The sequence below is a fragment of the Octopus sinensis genome, linkage group LG8 (assembly GCF_006345805.1).
Source record: "Octopus sinensis linkage group LG8, ASM634580v1, whole genome shotgun sequence".
NCBI lineage: Eukaryota > Metazoa > Mollusca > Cephalopoda > Octopoda > Octopodidae > Octopus > Octopus sinensis.
The window spans coordinates 26,253,006-26,278,734 of NC_043004.1; the positions used below are offsets into that span (position 1 = coordinate 26,253,006).

Below are 25,729 nucleotides of genomic sequence, written 5' to 3' on the forward strand. Positions count from 1 at the left end.
TGCCTTCAGGCTTGTGGCCGTACCAATCTGTTGCTGTGTCAAGTCCATACTTGTTGCAAAGTGTCCAATGGACAAGCCTGGCTATATTGTCGTGGCGTCTCTTATATTCCTTCTGGGCTAGTGGCCTATATTGGCTGGTAATTTGAGGTCATCCATGAATAAAAAATGATTGACTTTTTGTTGGCGGCTTTTGAATACCCAACTTTTGCTTTCTTTCGAATAAGTGTTTGTGGTATCAAGCATAGTACAAAGATCAGGCAATCCCCTTGAAAGGGGACAGGCAGTCCCCTTGGAAGATGCCCCTCCTAATTTCTACTGTCCCTAAACTTCTTCCGTATACTGTCAGGTCAGTCCTCCAATTCGCCATACTTTTTCCAAGCAATCGCACAACATTCCTTGCAATACCAAATAGGTTCATACACTCCATAATCCAAGAATGTGGGACCCTGTCATATGCCTTACGATAGTCGATCTATGACATGGCTAAGTTACTTTTCCTCCTCTTTCAGTCTCTAAGTACAGTTTTGTCTATCAGGAGTTGATCCTAGGCACCTATGCACTTTACGCTTGCAACTCTTCTGCTCATGTGGCAGGACTCCATTTTTTCCAGACGTTCGTACATTGACTCTGCGAGTATTCCAGTCAATAACTTCCACATAAGTGGCAAACAGGATATCGGCCTGTAATTGTCTACCGTATTGCCTTTTTCGATGTTTTTCAGGCACAGCGCTGTCCTACCCAATGTCAACCACTCTGGTGTTACTTGGTCGGCATTTAATAAGGTGTTGAGATGTGCAGCTTTTCGTGCATGACATTCACTAAATCTTTTGATCCAGTAGCCTTGAACTCCATCTGGTCCCGGGGCCTTCCAGTTGCTCATTTTTTGCCGATTTCCTTCACTTCCCTACCTGAAATGGCTAGTTCAGCCTGTTTTGGACAGACTACTGTTTGTTTCAGTTCTTGCAACCATTCAGCATCCATCTTGTGCTCCTTGTCTTTGCTCCAGATGTCATTCCAAAACCTTTGACTTTCGATGTTATCTGGTATCAGCTTTTCATCTGTACACTCTCCATTTATTTCTTTATAGAATCTCTTCTCATCTACTCTGAATAACCTATTCTGGTGGTAACCCTTCATTCTTTGATCGTATCTTTCCATCTTTGCTTTTTTTGCAACGAGGCGCTGTTTCAGTTCCTCCATTACTACTTCCAGGCCTTTTCTTTCAATATTATACTTCCTTTCCAACACCCTGTATTTTTGTTCGCTTTTAAGCTCCCCTTTCTCTTTTCGGTCTAACATAGAGATTTCCTTCCAGAGGAATCCTGCCTGGATTCTTCTTTTCCCCCATGGATCTTTTCTTTTGTCACTCCCATTATGTTTCTTTTTCTTGACCTCAACACCCACGTTTTCTGCTACAACAATATTTGCTGCTTTGATCAAATTATTTGTTTCTGTGATGTTGTTTGTTCTGATGTATTTCAGAATTTCATTGACATTTTTCGTTTCTTGGTTCAATTTCCGTCGATCAACCTTTTTAATGTTGCAAATAATGTCGCTATCGTTCTCATGTAGTCTTACATTTATTCTGTCGTAGATTGCCTTTTGTTCCTCTGTCGTGTCGCCATTAGTTTTATTACCTTCTTTTAGATCTTCTACTAGCAGTTAAGCCCGGTTTCACCCGATTTCACCCGATTTCACCCGGTCTATTTGGATGGTGTGGGTGTGATCGTTTTCGGTTAGGCATAATCTATAACAGCGTTTCTCAACCATATCATTTCGGGTCCCCTGTTTCGATTGGAGCGTCCAGCTGTATGAAAATTTATTCTCCCCACCCCTGTCAGAAAATAGCTTCAGCAGTTATGAAGAAAGAATTTGTACGTAGTCTGTTTCTGAGAGCTATTGTTTTGGACCTCTGTCTAATCAATATTTCATATTTATATATCCCCATTTCCATTAATATAGAATCATAATTAGCTAGTAAATGGTGGTTTATTTTATTAATGAGTCAAATTAAAAGAATATGTTAGACATAATATTTACTACCCGTGGAGAAAAACTTTATCAATTAAGTGAATATATCAGGAGTCAATAATATATATTAAAAAGTAATGGAAGGGAGGTAATCAAGATGAACCAAGTAATTTCCCTAGATATATAGAAGTTTTTTCTTTCCCATATAGGAGAGTATCAATAAAAAAAAAATTCTAATTTCATATATTCAGATTTATATATATAATGAAATTTCTTAGTAATCAATGCAGGTTGAATAAAAGTTAGTATGGTATATTAATTTTTATTTGGTTATAAAATATTAGGATTTGAAAATTTAGGAATGGTCAGAATGCTATTATTTAAAATATTTAAACGTACGGGTAGCACAATATATGCAAGATACTCCCAGTTCGGAACGGTTATTCAATAAGTTTGTATTATTCCTGTTTTAAAATTTCATGTCTCCATAGAACAAAGTTCACATCCATCTCTACTGTGCCTTTCTTATTATATCCCATATTAGGTTAAATTCGATATTTTTTTCTTTCAGTTCTCAAATTTTACTAAACAGTGTTGTTCAACCTGCCTTATGTTTAAGTCTAAAAGAGGAAAAATGATTGTTCAAATGTTTTTCTAGATCTATCGAACATCTGAAATAAAGATAGCTATTATTTAAAGTCATTATTGTACATTTATAAATTACATTTTGAACTATATATATATATATATAGTAGTTTTTGGTAAGCAAGCTTTGGTCTTGTACCGCCAATATGAAACCTTCAGTTTTTGCTTTCAGTCCTGAGCTTCTCAGCCATTGATGGGTTGTTGCTTAACTACATCAGCATTTCGGTGTCGAAGAATATACTGTCCATGTAAAGGCATCTGACTTCACCGCTCCTCAATTTGTTTCTGCCCGTTCTTTTTTGCAGACACGTTTTGCTTGTTTGGTGGTAGTGGTTTCAGGTTTTTCATCTAATTCGGGGTTAATACCGAGTTCCCTTGCTAATTTGCAAGCATCCATGACAAGAGAATGTAATTTTTTGCTGCTTTCTTGTTTGCACACAAACATCCAGTCCACTGTATTAGATAAATACTTGTTCATTACTATTGTGGAGGTCTAATAGCACAGTTCTACCTGCATCGTTCCTCTTCCCCCATTACTTCTAGGTAGGTACAGACGATCAACGTCTGCTTTTGGATGGTGCATGCTCTTAGATGATAGTAGTTGTTATCATCATTATTATTATTATTATTATTATTATTATTATTATTATTATTATTATTATTATTATCATTGTTGTTGTTGTTGTTGTTGTTATTATTATTATTATTATTATTATATTATTATTATTATTATTATTATTATTATTATTATTATCATTATTATTTAAGGCGGTGAGCTGGTAGAATCGTTAGCACGCTGGAAGAAATGCCTAGCAGTATTTCGTCCGTCGCTACGTTCTGAGTTCAATTTCCGCCGAGGTCGACTTTGCCCATTCATCATTTCGGGGTCGATAAATTAAGTACCGGTGAAACACTGGGATCGATGTAATCGATTATTCCCTCCTCCAAAATTAGTTATTACATGAGTTCATAAAGTGATGAAAGAATAAATTCAAGATCTATATATTTACTACATAACATATATTTTATTTACTGGTTGGTGATGATACATAGAATCAAAATGTAGAATCTAGTTGAACGAAGTAATCTATGCGAGAATGTTCAGAGATAGAAAATGTAGAAATAACAGCCAAGTGGTGGTTTTCAGTCATGTGGCATAGAGAAATTTATTGGACGTAGCAATGACGTGAATGGCTCTAAGTCTAATCGACTAAGAAGAGAAGAGCTAGAGGTTAGCAAACTGCTTTTATTTATGGAACGCTAGACATTCTAGAAATTTCCAACAGCTAAGCTTCTTGAATAATTACGAATCACTTCTCATGAGAGAGATGCTTCGAGAAACTTAGAAAAGGGAGGTTACTCTATAATTTTTCTTGCATGTGAGATCATTCAACTATTTAGCTACCTAAAGCACTACACCATCTCCTTCGTCTATCCCCAAATATTTGTAATTTTCTTGTGGGTCAAACAACTCTTACAACCGTTTCCGCTTCCGTTGTCAGTCAGTGCCTACGAAAGAATTGCCAAAATAATATTCTTCATAATCATAGGATATTCGAACTAGAACATGGAGTTTCTTCAGAGTGAATACAAAAGCGTCCAAAGAACAAACAAATGGAAGACGGAATAGGAAAGAAAACATGACCCAGAGAAGAAGTCTGGAGGCCTAATATATTAAAATCTTACAATCTTCTATCATAGGGCTTCGAGACGTTAATTGTAATTCAAATACAGGTTTACATCAACCTTATATGAAACCTAACTTAAAGTATATAAACTATCTCAGTAACTATCCACAATCAGTAAAAAGAGTTCTAATAAGAGGTATTAGCAAAAGGATTTTTTACCTCTCCTTTAAAGAGGACATACTTAATAGTCATGTGGATAAGTATGATAAGGCACCTATAGATTCAGGCTATAGAGTTAGAATTAAATATATCCCACACGAGCATGCAATGAATAAAAGTAATAATGACTATATAAACAGCAACATTATAGTACATGGCCATACACTAAAGCGATATAATAAAGTACGGTGAACTACATCTAATGACACTAATAGGATTAAATTTAGCAACAATATGAGTAACTACAAAAATAACAGTAACGCAACGGGTAGAACAACGCGGGTAAATGGACGAAGGATAAACAATGCTAATAAACGCACTAACCATGAAGACTACAATAAAAAAATTGTAGCAGCAAATCTATATACTACCGGCGTAAACCTAATCATAGCACAACTAATGGCAGTATAAATGAGCAGCGTATTAATAATGAAACTAATGGTATTATACGTATACACCATATAAAACGCCCTAACAATTGGAAACATGTGTCACCCGATGAGACTTCTGGTAAATCAGGAAACATGATCTGGTGTATACTCCTTTTTACAATGCAAATAAGGACCGACTTAGCTAAGCAAATATTTAACGTTATAAACAAGCACTTTGATAAGAACAATAGGTATTCAGAACTTATAAATAGTAGAACAATAAGGATAGGTTATAGTCTTACACATAACTTAGCGTGCACAATATCCTCCCTGAAAAATAAAAAAAATAGATACTTTCTACTTAATTAGAAGCAACAGTAGCAACGACGGTGGTAACAGAAATAAAAACAATAAACACTACCCCAATCTTAGTAAAGGATACATTCAGAACCAGAATAACCCTATCGATCTCAATAGACGTAGCTCTACCCTACTAGAAAGCAATTCCCCCTACAGCACAATTTATGTGACTGTAGGAATAGGGATAATTGTGCCTTCGGAAATACGTGTAGAATTAAGGACGCAATTTACCAATGCACAGTCACAACACAGTTTAGTAAAATAAGTTACATAGGAGCTACCCAAAATGAGATAAAACGTAGACTAACCACACTTCAGCATTCTTTTAGAAATAGAAACAAAATTAACTCGACTGGATTATGTAAGTCTATTTGGGAACTCAAAGATAGTGATATTAGCTTCACATTAGAATGGGAAATCCTTGCTACTGCACCTTCGTATAACGAAAAAATAGGAAATGTTATCTTTGCATTAATGAAATTTATTTCATTCTAATAGCACGAAACCCACTATTGAACCCAAGAGAGGAGAGAAGTGAAGCTTGTCTGCACAAAGGACGTCCACTTTCGATAAATATAAGTAACATTAGAAACCCTTATACTACACTATAATAATACCAATAACCTCACAACCCCACACCATAAAAATTGTAGCCCTTAATAGTAATTTGAAGGATATGCATTCACTCCTTAATTAAATTTAGTTTGCTAGTAGTAATACCGGAGCCCTTGCAGATATTCATTTAAATACCCCTCTTCTTTTACCCAAATTCTGAGTTTAGGTCCTATTTACCTCCACCCATATCAACCACCTACATCTTATACCACTTAAGCCATTCCTCATTAATAAAACCAACTAGCCTCTTGAATAATGCCAGATATTTCATTCATGAAGTTATTTGAGAACACAGAGGACATATGTATTCAACCACAATGTTATAACCCCTAATATCTACTTCAATTTCTCATTTTTATTTTAAAGTTTAACTTTATTTTGTTTTATTTTATCCTCCAGTACCTTTTATACTATGGACGTGTTTGTTGGCACTTGCAGTAATCTGGATTTAATTCTCTACCAACTTATTGGTCTTCCTCCACTTAAAATAGACCTTAATAGCCCTACCCACTTGGGAACAGCATTACCCACCTCCGTAGAATTTATTTTATCTTATTGAACTCAATGTTACCTTCCTCCACTATACATTGTATGGGCATGCACTTGGACACTACAGTAGTTGTACATACCAGGTGATATTTGTAAAATTTGGGTTTACTATGTAGGATTGAAAGTATAATTTGTTGGTGGAACTAGAATGAATGTACCCACTTAGGGTCAATATAATTTTTAAATTATTGAATTTAATGATATGAACAATCTAACTTTTAGGATAATGTAATGCATATTAAGTACACTTAGTAAACTGTTTGAACATGGGAATTATATTTATGGTATTAATTAACATGAGATTTGGTCTTAAATCTTAATCGCTTAAATGTTAATTGTTAGTGGTTTTGCGATTTTTGTGTACTTATAAGATGGAATTTTCTTAGGTACGTGTACACATTTACTTGTTTGTCCATTATTATCACGCGAATTCTATTTGCTATCTAGGATGTAAAATCCAACGTAATTTTAGCAGTTATTTTTTAAATATATTTTTATGTAATATCTGTACTACTTGTCTCCCCTTACCTATAAAAAGTTATAGAATTTTGATCGAGTGTATTTATCTATTTATTTATTCTTATTTATAATATGTTGAGAAGCTGCAGAAGGCCATAAGCGCACCCTTTATTTATTTACTCATTTTTCTTTTTTATTTACATATCCATTGAAACGGTGTTAACTTTTGCCCTTGGTTTAAGTATAACTGACCATTTGTAGAGACGGATACACTTCGGTCTGTCCCATTGCGGACAACAGGTGGTGTTCTTTGTAATATTTCCGTAAGTACACTATCATAAGAACCCTACAGTATTGTTTTGGATAAATATAAACTAGCGATATTTACGTTAACATTGGTACTATTCTCTTTATAGACATGTTAGGATTTTTCTTGCAATTTTTTTTTGCTAACTTCTTTTTATAACGTCTTGGTTCCCTTCTATATGGAAATAACCCGAAATAATTTTTTCCCTAGACCATTGCTCGATCATTCTTTTGCCTACTGACTTCGAAGCCCTATGATGGAAGATTGTATGATTTTAATATATTAGGCCTCCAGACTTCTTCTCTGGGTCATGTTTTCTTTCCTATTCCCTTTTCCATTTGTTTATTCTTTGGACGCTTTTGTATTAACTCTAATGAAGCTTCATGTTTTAGTTCGAATATCCTATGAAGATGAAGAATATTGTTTTGGCAATGTGTGTGTGTGTGTGTGTGTGTGTGTGTGTGTATGTGTGTGTGTGTGTGTGTGTGTGTATGTATGCATGCATGTATGTATAAAAATTTCTTAATATAAGAAAACAAAACTCCTGGAAGGCATATAAATGTGAAAAATATGCTGAACTACATTCGAAATGGATTTCTTTAGCGGCACCCATACTTCCTCGGAAGTGTCTAATTAAAGGAGTTTTAGGAGAACTAGAGGATGAAACAAAACTTCGATGGAAGCTTACTCTGACAAAATTCAGGACCGACATCTCCATTACCCTGTGTAAACAATCCTGTTGCAAAGCCAAATACGAAACTATCGATGGTCAAATTGGAGACAAAATATCAAAACTAACGACTGGCAATATAGCAGAAAAAATGTGAGAACTATGGGTCAGAGGTACCTCAAAAGAAGAAAGCAGATCAAGAAAGTTATGGCAACAGAAACAATTATTTCTCGACAAATATGGTACCAATTGTGGTAAAGACTCTCGAACTCTGAGAAATAACATTAAAAGTGGATAACGTCACCAACATAACATACGCCAGAACACGTGGAAACATGAACACACATTTCACTGTGAATTGAAGATGAACTCCAGTAAGAATACTTCCATTTTGTACACAAACACCCTAATGCACACAATATGAACAAAAAAGCACAAACAAAATAGACATTCCTTTGATCAGATCATTAGGAGTAGAAATAATAGGAGATCGTTTTCAAGACCACGACAGAGACAACCTACAAGAAGCTGAGCAAAAAACCGATCTAGGCCTCGAAATAAACCTAGATGATTCCCTCGGGCTGTTAAAAAGAATACTAACAAGAAATTGAAAAATAATATACATAATACTAGAAACAGGAGAGAAAGCATAACGAAACCAAGTAAAATAGCATAACCAAAACGCAAAGTCCATCAAGCAAACATCAACAGGAACATAAGTCATAAACAGAGAAAAATCCATTTTTAACATCAGGACAACAAATACCGGAGAAAGAAAAATCCAAGAGGAAACATACTCAAAACAATTGAACGTATAGATCTTAAAATCATTAATTTATTCAAAAGAGATCTTGACAATGACGAAATCCAACTTCTGTCAAAAGGACTGAAATGTACACTTACATCAACAGTCAACCACCAAGAACTAAAGGAGGATATCCAAAATTTCTGTCGTAAGTTACAGAATTCTTCACTAATAAAAGTAATGGGATTGATGAATCCCAAGTAAAGGATAAAACAAATTTCACCCCACCAAAAGGAAGAAATCTCTCTCTACCAAAATATTGATATCGTGTCAAAATTTCCCCTTAGACGCAATACCAATGTTAGGCCAAATATTAACAAATCCGAAATGTCTGCACTTAAACGTATACAAAACGATCAAACAATAATAATTAAACAAGCAGATAAACGGGCTTCAATTATTATTATGGATGCAGAATACTATAAGGATGTAATTGAAGACCAACTGAAAGACACAACCTTCTATTGTGAAATTCCTACAATATAAACCACCACATCATGAAGAAGATTAACAACCTTGTTTTAAAATACCACAACTCACTGACCGATAACGAAAGAGACTACATCACCAATTTCGAGCTAAAACCCAGCAACTTCTACGGCTTACCGAAAATACATAAATCAAAAAATATTCAGCATGTAGTAAAAGAACAAGAAAATAAGTACAAAAAATTATTGCATCCAGCATGCCATACCCATCGTCTAAGCAATTTTATTGACATTGTTTTGAAACCACTATGTACCTACATCCCTATTTTCATCCGAGATGACATCGACTTCCTCTCCCTTCTTCCCAAAACAACTGAAACAAATTCCCTTCTACTTAATTTTGATGTGGTAAGCCTTTACATCAACATTCCACATGATTTGGGAATAAAGGCGATTAAATATTGGATAGAAAAACATAGAGAAGTGATCCCCAACAGATTCACAGTGTCATTTATATTAGACACAGTCAAACTTATTCTGGAAAACAGCACATTCTTCTTCAATGGAAAGAATTACATCCAAATTAAAGGCACGGCGATGAGAATGAAGATTGCTCACGTTTATGCGAACTCTGTAATAGGATATCTAGAACAACAACTCTACCAAGAAGTAGAGAAAAACTGTAGCACTGGATTTAGAAATTATATTGAAAAGGCATGGAAAATATGCCTTGACGATTGTTTCATAATCTGGACAGAATCTCTAAATACTCTGAAAGAGTTCAATATCCTCCTGAACAACCTACACCCATCTCTCTAATTTACAAAGGAGATGAGTAGTACCAAATTACCATTCCTAAATATAATGGTAATTAAAAAGAACACCACCATTACCACAGATATATACTACAAACACACGGACACACATCAATACCTGAATTTTAAGTCGTATCATCCACCTCATACAAAACACAACATCCCATACTGCCTAGCCAGAAGAATTTGTACCATTGTAGAAGATGCAAGCATCAGGAACAAACGTCCAACGGAACTAAGTGAATTTTTGTTCAAACAAAAACAACATTTCTAAAAATATCCCAACAATTACTGCTTTGGCCAAGGTCAAAATACAAGTCTCTTGATATGTTCAACAAATCGTGACGCCTAAACGAAACACCAATCAACTTAAGTAATTTAGTAAAATCACACACTGATTGGTCAGAATACAGTTTGCAAAAATTAACATTCTTAAGTCTATACAAATGTATTTAAGGCACACAGTTTAGCCATCTCACTACAGTTGTAAACTGTAAAACATAACTGTCACCACAACTACACGAACCTGAGGATTGCATAGCTTAATGCATGAAAGTACTAGTTCAATCAGAATGGACATTTCATATTCTATCATTTCATTATATATTATATTATATTATATCATATTAATATAAAATTGTAAATAAAACGTGAAAATCAAAGTTGGAATTTCTTTGAGTATTATATGTGTGTGTGTGTGTGTGTAAGTAATATATATATATATATACACACACACATATATATATATATGTGTGTGTGTGTATATATAGGTATATATATATATATATATATATATATATATAATATATATATATATATATATATTCCTTTCTGAGTAAGCACTCAATATATAAAAAAATATGTGGTTGTTAGTCTGTTGATAACTGCTTTAAATGTATAAATGGAGTAGGGAGTGGCTATGCTATGGATGGTGAGTATTGAGGTTCATATTAAAGGGTGTGCCATTTTATTTCTTTGTGCTGTTCATTTAGTCTTCATGGTTAGTTACACATGCCACTGTCCTTGGCTGACCTTCAAGACTTTACCAGTCATTCAGTTGATGAACTTACATTATATATACATCGTTCTGTATAGATCTACATATACGCACACCCGTACATGCTCTCACATACATATACATCTTCATAATGCAGGGAAACGGTTACATAACCAAATACCTGCGAACCTGGAGAACTGCGTTGTGTGGAAGCAATTGTAGTGATTACAACTAAATGTTCCTCTGTACTCTCTCTCTCCCTCTCTCTCTCTCTCTCTCTCTCTCTCTCTCTCATTCAATTATCCGTTCACACATTACAAAAGCCCCAACGCAAATCTGGCAGTACTTACAATACTACTGTTGGATAGTACCGGGGGAAATCTGAAGGTGGATGAGCTTTATGCTATACTCTAATGCGTTCTTCACAGAATATAACCTAACTGCATATATATATATATATATATATATATATGTATATATGTGTGCGTGTAGGTACACACACATGCACACACATACATATGGCGAGAGAGAAAGAGAAAAAGAGAGAGATGATAAAAACTATTTGTCTAGATATAGCTGTGTACATTCGGCGGCCATTCCGTACACATGACAATATACGTGCTTAATTAGCCTCAAGTTTATAGCTACGGTGGCTGTTAATATTTTAATCCTACAATCTTTCTAGAAACATTTCAGCAATGTTTAAACACTCAAATATCCGAAAAAATCTGACTTCGTTGCTACTCGTTGTTATTATTGTTGAAAGTTCTTATAGATGCATGATATTTGCCTTCTTATCTTTTTGCCATTCATCATATATCATATATCAGTAGGAGGCAACTACCATATACATCTATTGACTGCCAACCATACACCTACATTCGACCTCCACCACGCATTTATCTATTATCCAAAACATATATGGATGCCAAAATCACAAAGATAGGGTGGAAGGCATTCAATTCAGTAAAGCATATGCTGAAAGCAAAATTAAATGATACCATACGTGCCAGACTATCTAAAAGCACCGTCCAACCTGCATATATACATACATATATATGTACACACACACACACACATACACACACACACATATGTATATATATGTATATATATATATATGTATATATATATATATATGTATATATATATATATATACATTTTTTAAAAAGCAGAAAAAATATCACAAAAAGCGTTATTCATACAAACACACAAACATAGACACACATACAAATATACAAATACATATATACGTAAATATATATAAGTATATTAATAGATGTGTGTGTGTGTGTGTGTGTGTGTGTGAAAGAAGGTTTGAAAATGCAATTTTAAAAGATGTTTATTCACTTGACCGGTTTCACTCTTTTAGAGAAAGATTGTCAAAAGTAAAATGTAAAAGCTTTGTTGGGTTAAGTTTTGGTTGTCACAAAATATTACAAAACATATATATACATTCTTTGATAATAATAAGAAAATGTTAAAAACAGTTTACAAGGTAAAATCTTGAGAAAATATTCAAAAGTTCAATAAAAATATTAGGATTTCATTAAAAATAAGATTGTCAAAAGTAAAATGTGAAAGCTTTGTTGTGTTAAGTATTGGTTGTCACAAAATATTACAAAACATATATACATTCTTGAAATCACATTCACACAAACACACCCACATATGCACAAACAAACACACAACTACAACACAACCCACACAAACACACACACATTTATGCACACCTATACACACACACAATACGCCCGTACCCCAGTAATAAAATTACACACACACACTCAAAAGAAAAAACACACATAAGCTCACAATACAATCATAACAACCACAACAAACACTCACAGACATATTCAGACAGACACAACACACACACATAGCATCCACACCAACACAAAAACACACAAACATACACGCGCGCACATACAGACGCACATATGCACACACATGCGCACACACAACACCATGACAAATACCAATCACACACATAAAACACACACACACAATACCAAGACAATCACACACACATACGGTTGCTCACATACACACACACACTCACGCCACAAGGACAATTAAAACACAAACATACTCAGACAGACACAACACACACACTCACATACACACACATAACATCCCCACCAACACAAAAACACAAACATACACGCGCGCACATACAGAAGCACACATACACACATGCGAACAAACACATAAACACACACATGCGCACACACAACACCTTAGTAAATGCCAATCACACACATATATACGCACACACAACACCAGGACAATCATAACAGCACAAAATACCAAGGCAGAGATACACACACACACTCATGTACACACACATAACATCCCCACCAACACAAAAAACACACAAGCATACACACGCACTCACAGACGTACACATACACACGCACCCACAGACGCACACATACACACACGCGAACAAACACATACATACACTTGCGCACACACAACACCCTAACAAATATTAATCATACACATACACACACACAAACGTGCACACACATGCACACACACCATCCTACCAAATATTAAACACACATAGACACATTTACATACACCACAATAAACCCTGGGACCAATCAAAAACGGCCCCCACACACAAACACAAGCACATATACACAGACACACACAGACACACACACTCACATCATTCTGACCTCTGAGACCAATCCCCAAAACCACTAAGCCTTAAAAGAGAAACAAATCCTTTCAATTTCACATTGCTCTTCCTTCCTCCCACCCAAACCAACCTCCCACACTGTCCCTTAAAATAGTAAATACCTTTTTACGATAAAATGGTGAAACATGTCAGTTCATCTCAAATTCTTTGTAAACTCCTAAATATATCTCCTTCTGTATATATATATATATATATATATATATATATATATATATATAATATATATATTGATCAAAATATATATATATATATATATATATATATATAATATATATATACCACCAAAATATGACCTTTTTGAACTTATAATTTTATGTGTATATATATATAGATACTTCCAAACAAACATGATTTTTAATGAAATCCTAATATTTTTAACGAACTTTTTAATATTGTCTCAAGATTTTTCCTGTAAACTCTTTTTAACATTTCTTATTATTATTATCAAAGAATGTATATATGTATTGTAATATTTTGTGACAACCAGTACTTAACACAACAAAGCTTTTACATTTTATTTTTGACAATCTTTTTCTAAAAATGTGAAACCGGTCAAGTGAATAAACGTCTTTTAAAATTGCATTTTCAAACCTTCTTTCATATATATTTCCACTCGTGCGGTACCTTACAACTTCACTTTGTTATATATATATATATATATATATATATAGACATGTCTTCACATCAAGATACACCATAACGCATATACGCATACAAGCATTTTATAAAAACTGTGTGGTATATAGAATATTAAAATTGTACAATAAATTAATATAACATAATTAAATGTAATATAAAATAAATATATAAATTTAAATTTTAAAATTTGAATATATAATAAGAATTGAATATATATATATATATATATATATATATATACAAAGTGGGGTAGAAAATAAACTCCGGCGAAACTTAAACTTAAATTTGTAAAATAGTCGAAGGCTTTCTTAAAAATCGGATGCAAAAATATAAAATGTGAAGTCGAAATATACACTAGCATTGTAATACAAAAATAACTATATACAAGGTGTAAAACCAAATTCAAATGCGACAGTCAAAATTTTCCGAAAGTCAATAAAATTTTACCCATATGGTATTTTTTCGCTTGACATTCTAAACTTCGCATCGTGCCTGCAGGAATTTAAGCGCTTGCGTCTCTGGTTCACTTCATGTTTATCCTGGAACAGGATGAAGAACTTTTCTGAGAAGCAAAGATTACATTTCATAGGTCTTCTATAAGCTCCATGTCTGTATGATGATGCTTTTTACCAAAATTGTTGAGCTGATATTGAAATGACGAGTGTCATTCTCCTTCAATTCCCAGTCATGTTTTGCAAGACTTGTTGCTGTCCTATTCTTGGGGTATCAGGAAAAAATAGCAACGTTGTTTCTGAATGTGGCTCCAATGTTAGTAGCGTGATACTCATCTCTATAAATGATCATATATATATATATATATGTATATATATATGTATATATATATATATATATATATATATATGACTGCGATTTTGACAACTGTTGTTATAGATTTTGACAACTGGTGTTATTATATGTACGCAAGAAAGAATACTAGAATCATTTTACCACTGATTAAGAAAGATATCTCATGTAGTTACTTGGCAATGTAATTCGTGAATAATATCTCTTTCGAATTATCTTATCCAAGCAAGCAAGAAAAAGAAACATATATCTTACAGAAGGGTGAAAGATATTAAAAAAAAAAAAACTATATTTAAGCAGGCCCTGCTTTATTATATAATCTTTATCCTACAGAGTGGCTTCCAGTTAAATATACAACAAACATACAAATCTCATTTATGATGTTTGATTAAATGTACACAGAGAATAGATTGAATTATAAATAGTACCAAATTATCATTTTTTTTTTGTATTCTGACTTCATTTTCCTAGTTTATGAATGTTGTACTATTTAATGTTTGTTATCTATCTATCTATCTATCTATCTATCTATCTATCTATCTATCTATCTATCTATCTATCTATCTATCTATCTATCTATCTGTCTGTCTGTCTGTCTGTTTGTCTGTCTATCTGTCTGGCTGTCTATCTATCTATGTCTATCTGTCTCTTTCTCTCTATCTATCCTTTCCCCATCTTTTATTATTTTTTCTCCTCTTTCTTGATTGTCCTGACCCCCCCCTCTCTCTGTCTATTACTCCTTCTTTTCTTTTCCTTCTCTCTTTCCCTCTTTTTCAAAAAAAAACAACAATATTCTCTTCTAAACAAAGCAAAAAAAATAAGACTCCTATTCATATAAATGAACAACAGGACGTTCTGTTTTTACCATTTTGATTTTGATTATATCTTGACGAGTTCGAAAAACGAACGAAAGTGCTAATAAAGAATTATCCAGAATTCTGACTGTCTCTTTTTTTCTCAATATACAATATCTGTACACTACTTCAAACACTATACGCATTCCCGTTTACTCTGCTTTCGTCTACCTTTTCTCCTTGTATTCCTTCTTTTCAACCCTTGTAATGCACATCATTTTGCTTACTTTATTGTAAAAAATATTCTTTGATTATTCTGGTGCCAATCTGAACCTTATCTCCACTTTTACTCTATATTTTTCGCCACTCTTCCTCTCTCTGTCTTCCTTTCTTTTTCGTTCTCTTTCTCACTGTTTCCCCCTCTTTCCTCTTACTCTATCTTTTTCCATCCTTTATCTTTCTCTCTTTCTCCACCCTTACCCTCTCTTTCCGCCCTCTCTTCCTCCCTTGCACCATTCCCTTCTCTCTCTTTCTTACTCTGCTCCTTCGTTCTCTCTCTCTATCATCCCCCCTTTCTACCGCTGCTTCTTCGTTCTCTCTCGCTCTCTCTTTCACCCCTCTTTCCCTCTCTCAACACTTCCTCTTCCATACTACGTGACCGGTGCCCGGAAAAGTGGTGTCGTTCTTTTTCGCCCTACCTTTAACCAGACTGGTCATGCACTTGCTACGTCCGTTCTGTCCCCGAGGACTTACACTATTTTCTCTTTGTGCACCCCCACTCTGTACTTTCGACAGCTGCAAAGCTCTTTCTGATGTATTTGTGGTATATGTATAATTATTACTATTTTTTTCTTCCTTTGTATATAGCCGTAAGGCTTCGTGCTGTTATATATATATATGCATAATTCGTTGTCTGTTGTATCTATATGTCTTGTTTGTTTCTGTCTTAGCACACATTCGATAGCTTTTTCCCTGTAGCTTAACAAAAATACTGGCGCCTGCAAAATTGTGCAATATCAAAGGTTATTGGCATGAAACCGCTACGACATTTTGCGTCTTTGACTGAAGAGGAAAACTCAGCTGCGAATAATACGTGTATCATGTTGTTGTTTAGTTTCCATCCGTTTAGTTTTCGTCTACTTTCCCGTTTATTTTGCTTTCAACTAACTTTTCTCCTTGTTGTATTCTTTCTGCTCAACCCTTGATACATCCTTGTAGCGTAATGCACATCGCTTGTTTACTTCATATATATATATATATATATATATATATATATATATATATATATATATATATATATATATAGGCATATATATATACGCATATACAAAGAAAGATAAAGAGAAAGAGAAAGTGAGTGAGAGAGAGAGACAAAAGAAAGGTATCAATTAGACGAAAACCTGAAGACGTTACATAACTTGATCTTTTCGAACAGTAAGAGGAACTATTTCATCACATTGGTTTGTACATATAAATTTATGTAAATTCATATAATAATTAATTGATTTATGAAACAATCTGATTCCCACCATTCTGTTAGAGGATCTTTTCTGTTTGGCTGCCACTTTTCAATTTCTTCAATTTTGTTCCAATTTATTTCCTATTTGGCGTTTTGCTGAAGTTTTGTAAAGTAATGATTGACACGAAATTCATTTTCGCTATAAATCAATAAATAAAGAGTTAATTTTGAGTAACTTTAGCTAATCGAACGCCACAGGCATATAGGTGTCTATTTCCATAATAACAAACTAAGGTGGTAACAAGCTGCTTACAACGTGTCCTTTTTGTCGCTTATTAAATGCGTAAAACACATGCGGTAGAAGATGTACTGAAAATAAACTAAATAGGCTTAAATCACGCACGAAAATCTTTTTCTTATTTTTGCATAATCGTATATATTCCCGTGTGTAGAATACAAATTCGAAAAAAATTTCTGAAAATTCCTAAAAATAAAAAAAGTTATGACGGGTTTATATGACGTGGGTGAAGCAGACTTTCAACAGTATCTCATTTGTTTACAGTTGACAAAATGACAACTCAAACTTTAAACCTCTGTAACTTTTTTATAAACATTTTTCTTGAAAAAGTGTATTATCTTCTGAGATTCAGCGTGGAAAATTACATCAATACACCAAATTCTTAAAATTTTAAACTTTAAAATTTCCACAGGCGCAGCCAAACAGAACAGATCCCTATCAAACATCTTTATTCGCTTTCCCTCTTCTAAACCTACCATTTTCTTGAACTCGGTACACATAATTTTTAATTACCTCATCTATTCTGACTGGAATTACATTAAATTACTGAAAGAAGCCTGTCGTGTATATATATATATATATATATCACGTGATCACGTGACCGACCAGACCATCAGATGTTGCTACACATCGCTGGTCACAATGCGTTCGCATTGTTTTAGCCTTCGAATGACGCCACCCCACTGGCTAAGCGAGCATGCCAACAGAAGAAAGAGTGAGAGAAAGAGTGGTGAAAGAGTAAAGCAGGGATCAGCACCCCCTGCCGGAGCCTCGTGGCGCTTTTAGGAGTTTTCGCTCAATAAACACTCAAAATGCCCGGTCTGGGAATCGAAACTGCGATCCTACGACCGCGCGTCCGCTGCCCTAACCACTGGGTCCTAATCATTGGGCCATTGAGCGACAACACCCCCGGCATGGAGTGGTGATCCCTGCTGTACTCTTTCACCACTCTTTCTCTCACTCTTTCTTCTGTTGGCCTGCTCGCTTAGCCAGCGGGGTGGCGTCATTCGAAGGCTAAAACAATGCGAACGCATTGTGACCAGCGATGTGTAGCAACATTTGATGGTCTGGTCGGTCACGTGATTACGTGAGTCGCCATGATAGATCGTTAGCCACTACACACATTTTTTTCTCTCCTTTTTTACTCTCATTGTTTCGGTCCTTGTTTTTTCTGTGTCCCTTTCTGTAGAAGAGCGTAGGCTCGAAACGTAAATTCTTGAGCGTTATACTAATACATCTGTTTGTTTTGTACACCACCTGTCTTCGTCTTGTTTATATATATATATATATATATGCATATATTTATGTGTGTATTTGTGTCTGTGTTTGTCCCTCCACCATCGCTTGAGTTGTTACATGAGTATAGAGAGTCTGTTAAATACACAAAATGAGGCGTTTACTATCCATAGATTCTTCAAAACGTTCCAATTTTACCACGAAACTAAATGTAGTGCTTCAAACCTCTCAACACAAGTCTCATTCACATAAAATGAATGTACATCTTACTCTGACTTAATTTGATTCAACTAAATTTAACTTTTGTCACAAATCTAAATGTAGTACATTGATTCTGTCAACACAAGTCTCACCCACATAAAGTAGATGTACCTCTTACACCTATATAATTTAACTTATGTCACAAACCTATATGCAATCCTTTGAATTTCCATAAAAGTCTCACCCACATAAAATAGATGCACCGCTTACGCCTGCTTAATTTATACACACACACACATACACACACGCACACACACACTCACACCATTCTGACCTCTGAAACCAATTCCCATATGCATGTGTATGTATATGCGTGTGTATGTGTGTGCATATGTTCATTGAGAGTAACCTAGAAGTTTCTTCATTTATTCAAATTGGTTAATGATCAACATACCAGGCAAAACTTCGAACTCACTGTGAATGAAAATATAAATATTAAATTGCACACTTCTACTGAATTCATTATTCAGTTAATATTAGTTGTTTTTACTATAAAACTTTTAAGTATTTGTGTGTACGTATATGTACACACAAGCACACACGCACGCACACACACACACACACACACACACACACACACACACACTCACTCATTCACTCATATAGATGAATTTGTAACCCTTTCAGTTCAGTGAATTAAATTCTGTTACCAAATGTAAAAGAAGAAAATAATGTCGACTTACCCCATAAGGATATGTGAATGCCGTTCGGAACGCAAAAGAAACCCACAGTAAATATAACCCACTAAGTTTCGTCATTGTGCTTGATGTTCATCGATGTTACCTGTCAGTGGAAATAATTAATATATAATAGGTAACACTGGAAATATAAAATTTTTTTATCCATCGAGATGGTGTAAAGCCCTCCGTTATTGTTTATTATTAGAACGAATACGTGTCGGACGATATGCTTAGCGGCTCAAATCACGCCGAGGTCAAATTTGCTTTTCATCTATTCGAAGTTAATAAATACACATATACGCACACACATACGCACACACATACGCACACACATACGCACACACACACACGTACAACACACGCGCACACACACACACACGGGAGCGATGACCTCTCTTGCAAATGCTATAGGGACGCAAACAGTGTGTCGATAGCCAGCTGGAAAAGATGTTTTCACAGGGCTAAAACAACAGTAACATCGTCCTTAATAGGACTGCGACATTCTGCTGGCATATAAACATATATATATATATATATATATATTATATATATATATATATATTATATATATATATATCTATATATATATATATATATATATATATATATATATATAATATATATATATATAATATATATATATATATGCATATATGTATATGTATGTGTATATATATATGTGCATATATATATAATATATAAATTAGAAATAAAACCACTATTATGCAATTCAAACAATGATAGACATAAATCAAAACATAAATAACAAATAACATATATTTTTATAAAACCATATAACTAGATCACAAAAAGTATAAAAATGAATAATCTATATATAATAAGTAAAAAACTACGTACGTTTCATGGCTATAATTAATTTAAAATTATAGTCAATCTTCAGGTTAACAATAATAGTTAAATAAATAAACAGAGTTAAACAATATTTATTAATAAAATAAATAAAATAATAATTTTTCTTATAGAAGAAACTCCATTAACTAAATTTGAAACTTAAAACGTAGGTATCAGTTTCCTACAATACATTTATTATGTTAAATATTTAAGGTAAAAAGTAAAGTAAATAGATAGAAAAATGTATTTATCTGTAAAGATATAATGTAGCTTAAAAAAACATTAATAAACTATAGAATATCTTTAATATAGTTATAATCTAATATTTAATTACCAAACTATTTAACAAAACAATCACTATTAATATTTTTAAATTTTAGTTCGAATATAATAATTATAAACTAATAAATAAATAAAAATACGTATATAAATTATAATCAACAAATATAGTAATTAAAAATCTATATTTTTTTCTATCTTATTGATAGAAAAAAATATATAAACATATAAACATATAACCAATAAATAAATTAGTCCATTATTACTTACATAAATATTATAGATATCCTTAGAAAATATTTATGAAATACAAATTAAGAATTGAAAAATTCCAAATTAAAAACGTATAACTTATCTTTATAAAGTAGTTATTATTACTATTATTAAAAACATTTTTACGATCTAGATCGCAAAGTGACTGACTAATATCTTAAAATTTACATTCAGATATAATAATTATAAACTAATAATAATTAAATAAATGTACATATCTAATTATCATTAACAAATAAAAAAATTATAAATTCATACTTAACAATCAATAGTTATATAGAGTAGAATAATATTTCTGAAATAAAAAAAGTTTACTTATCTCTCAAAAAGAGTATCATTAACTAAAGAATTTCAAAACGGAAAAGGTATGTATATATGTATGTGTATATATAAGTATATATGTATGTGCATTTATATATATTATGTGTATATATATATATATATACACCAACACACACACACAAACACAAAAACACACCACACACAACATATATATATATATATATATATATATATATATTAACCGTGACCGACCGGGCTATCAGATGTTGCTACACATCGCTGGCCACAATCCGATTCGCATTGTTTCAGCCTCCAAATGGCGAGCAGGCCAACAGAAGAAGAAAGAGTGAGAGAAAGTTGTGACAAAAGAGTACAGCAGGGATCGCCACCGCCCCCAGCCTCGTGGAGCTTTATGTGTTTTCGCTCAATAAACACTCACGACGCCCGGTCTGGAAATCGAAACTGCGATCCTACAACCGCGAGCCCACTGCCCTAACCACTGGGCCATTGAGCGCCTCCACACACACACACACACACACACACACACACACACACACACCACACACACACACATATATATATATATATATATATATATATATATATCAACATTTAAACACGTAAGAGACATCCATCATAGGACTCCTTGCACGCTAGAGAGAGCAGTTAAATTACAAACCACTATTAGGGATAAAATTTCGAAGAGAATGAAAAATAAAAACATTTACCATCTAACTCCTGGACCAATGGCTTCAGACAATTTTTTAGCAAATAAAATAATTTGCTAGGCGAAGTCTTCTTCAGCATGTAGACATTAGATTAAATATATATACACTAGGCAATCCAGTATATGCCCCGTGCTTATATATTTTAATTTTTCAAATCTACCGCGCAAGCGCAGCTCCTTGTCGGCAGTAAATGGATGCCTCTTATGTGTTTAAATGTTTATTGTATTTATATGAATAATATATAGTCTTTTCGAATTGAAAAGCCGGCATTTTCATTTACTGCCGACGAGGATAAGCGCTTGCGCGGTAGATTTGAAAAATTAGAATGTATAAGTACGGGGCATATACTGGATTGCCTCATGTATAATATATTTAATCTAAGGTGTACCTGCTGAAGAAGTCTTTGCCTAGCAAATTATTTTCATTTGCTAAAAAAAGTCTGAAACTATTGGTCCAAGAGTTAGATGATAAATGTTATTTTTTATTCCCTTCGAAATTTTATCCCTAATAGTGGTTTGAAATTTAACTGTTCTCTTTAGCATGCTAGGAGTCCTATGATGGATGCTTCTGATGGTTTAAATGTACTGTATTTATATGAATAATATATAGTCTATTGACTAAATTTTTACACGCTAGGCCACTGGTAATAGAAATTTCTAAAATTTCTGATTACCTTTTGATATTATTAATATATACTATATAATATATATATATATATATATATAATATATATATATATATATATATGTGTGGGTGTTGTGTGTGTGTGTGGGTGTGTGTGTGTTGTGGTGTGTGTGTGTGTGTGTGGTGTGCGTGTGTATTCGATGTTGGTGTGTGTTACGTAACTTAACGGTTCGGCAAAAAGAGACCAATAGAATAAGTAACAGGCTTACAGAGAATATGTAATGGGGTCTATTTGTTCGACTAAAGGCGGTGCTCCAGCATGGCCGCAGTCAAATGACTGAAACAAATAAAAGAATAAATAAATATGTGCTACATATCGCCCTCCAGATGCTCCAAGTCATGTAGGCAAGTTTGAAGACTGCCTTATAAAAATAGAAGTTCTAGTCACATTAGAACAACACATAAGTGTACTTCTTATGGGAGACTTCAATTTGCCCAATGTCAGATGGCCCGAGGGCGTTTCTCTCCCAGGAATGACACGATGCGAACGAGGACAGGCGAGGTCCCTCCTGAACCTCATCAACACTCTGTACATTGAGCAAATAATACTCCAACCAACCAGGGCAGGTAACATACTGAATCTCTGCTTCACAAATAATATGGATCTCATCCATAATGTGAAAGTGACACCGATACTACTCTCGGATCACAACATGGTAGAGCTGACCATGTACGGGCCAAAGGAAAGCATGGACATGCAGTCTACAAGAAACTCTCCGAAACTTTCCAGCTTGAACTTCCATAAGGCAAACTGGAAACAAATTGAGAAAGAGATCCTCAAACAAAACTGGCCTAAATGTCTCTCCTCGCCAGACATCGACACGAAACTTCAACAATTCATGTCTGTAATGCCAGCCATATGCTACAAATATGTCCCAGAGAGAAATGCCACTGTACGCAAGAACAAAATCCCCAGAGAGAGGAAAATTCTAATGAGACGGCGTACAAAAGTTTCAAATCACATAAACAAACAAATTGAAAGCAGTGAAAAGTCCCGCCTGAAAATAAAACTGTTGGAAATTGAAAAATGTCTGCAACTCTCCCATGAAAAAGAAGCAGGCAAAGAAGCCTGGGCTATAGACAACATAAAATCTAACCCCAGAGCTTTCTACAGGTATGCCAAAGAAGCAGCTACGGTGCACTGTAGGATAGCGCCACTCCTTGAAAATGATGGCACACTCACAGGAAATCCAATGAGGATAAGTGAAATACTAAATGAGCAATTCAAGAGTATTTTCACTCTACCCCTAGGGCATTTTCAAGTCAGCAATCCAACTGACTTCTTTACCACTGCAGATATAAAATCAGAGGCAGCGATGATTGATTACATCAATATAAAGGAAGACGATGTAATAAAGGCTATAGATGAAATGAAAACAAACTCAGCTACTGGCCCCGATGGATTCCCAGCAATCCTTCTAAAAGTATGTCAGAGAGTCCTAGCAAGACCACTGCAGTTCCCCTTTCGGAGCTTCCTTGCAACTGGCAAACTTCCAAGAAAACTGAAGGAAGGTAAAAAATCCCCTATTCATAAAGGAGGTAGCAGAGTGGAGGCCAAGAACCTACAGGCCTATCTCTCTGACCTCACACATCAGCAAGGTCATGGAACGAATAGTCAGAAGGAAACTAATCACCTTCCTTGAAGAAAATGACTTGCTGCCTGACACTCAACATGGTTTCCGACCATTTATGTAAATAAGGACACCGAGATGGTGTCGGCCCTTCTGGTGACGTCGATGATCGCCTGGGGCTAAATGCATCAGTAACACCCCCACCACCCTGCCCTGTCCCTAGCCACATTCAGATGGCTGATCCCCCTTATGTGATAGAGCAGTTACTGTTTATATCTCGCTCAGAGATTTATTAATGTTTATATGATAATCTGGTAAATGTTGTATATTCTATTAAATGGAATAGTAAAAATATGCAAAACTTTCTTGAAGCATGATTAGCAACACTTATTGTTGCTGTTATCCAAATTGCAGCAGAACTTTTCTTTCTTTCTGAGAAGCCAGTAACCTTATTCTAGAACGAATTCTAATTAAATAAAATAAAAGAATGAAAATGACACACACATACATACACACATGCATACGCTTACTCTCTCTCACTCTCTCCCTTTCTCTCTCTACTTTCCATTTTTTTCTCTCGTTGTTTACATATTTAACTCGTTTGTCTATGTACCTCATGTTTTTAACGCAGTTGGTGACATCCTGTACCCATATATGCGCACATATATATATATATATGTGTGTGTGTGTATATATATATATATATATATATATATATAAAGTTAATCCAAACAAGAAAACACAAAAAAACACACAACAATGCGATGACGTGGAACAAATATAGTATTATTGGACGCTCAGGAAAGAAGGAAAGAAGGAGGGTTTATTTAACGTTCGAGCGGAGCTCTTCGTCGGAAACATAGGAGAAGGAAAGATCCAGAGAAGGGAAGACAGAGGGAAAAAATCGCCAACGGTACACACGAGGTCACATTTTGATTATTATTATTATATATACATACACACATATTTATATATCCACATACACAGAACTGGGCGTAAGTCCGTTAATCCGTTAATTGTTAATTAACGAAGTTAACATTTTCCTTAATGATTTAACTTTTAAGTTAACTTAGAAAACCATTATCGGTTTAATTAGCTTCCGTTAACTCCAAAATTTCCTAAAAACCGATAAACGTTTAAAAGTTTCTTTTGTTATCAGATTGTTTTAGTATATTTAGTATTGTACGCGTCATTTTTAGGTGCTTTCTTTTTTCTTACACACAAACACATAACACGGTCTCGCTCGGTTGGGACAACACGTGTGTTACTTTGACATCATGATTCCATAAAATTTGTTTATGGGGAGAAAAATATTGCAAAATATCGATAGATATGTGAG

At 34.1% G+C, this 25,729-nt stretch overlaps 1 protein-coding gene across 2 annotated transcripts in view; it reads right to left on the reverse strand.

Annotated features, from left to right (window-relative positions):
• LOC115214777 (MAM and LDL-receptor class A domain-containing protein 1-like) overlaps nt 1–19,821 on the reverse strand; it is a 154,982-nt gene extending 135,161 nt beyond the window's left edge. For both annotated transcript variants that reach the window (XM_036505293.1, XM_036505292.1), the window contains exon 1: nt 19,725–19,821. In XM_036505293.1, the coding sequence (XP_036361186.1) occupies nt 19,725–19,799 (75 nt within the window). In that variant the 5' untranslated portion in view covers nt 19,800–19,821. The remainder of the gene's footprint in view (nt 1–19,724) is intronic.
• Between the last annotated feature and the right edge of the window lie 5,908 nt (nt 19,822–25,729).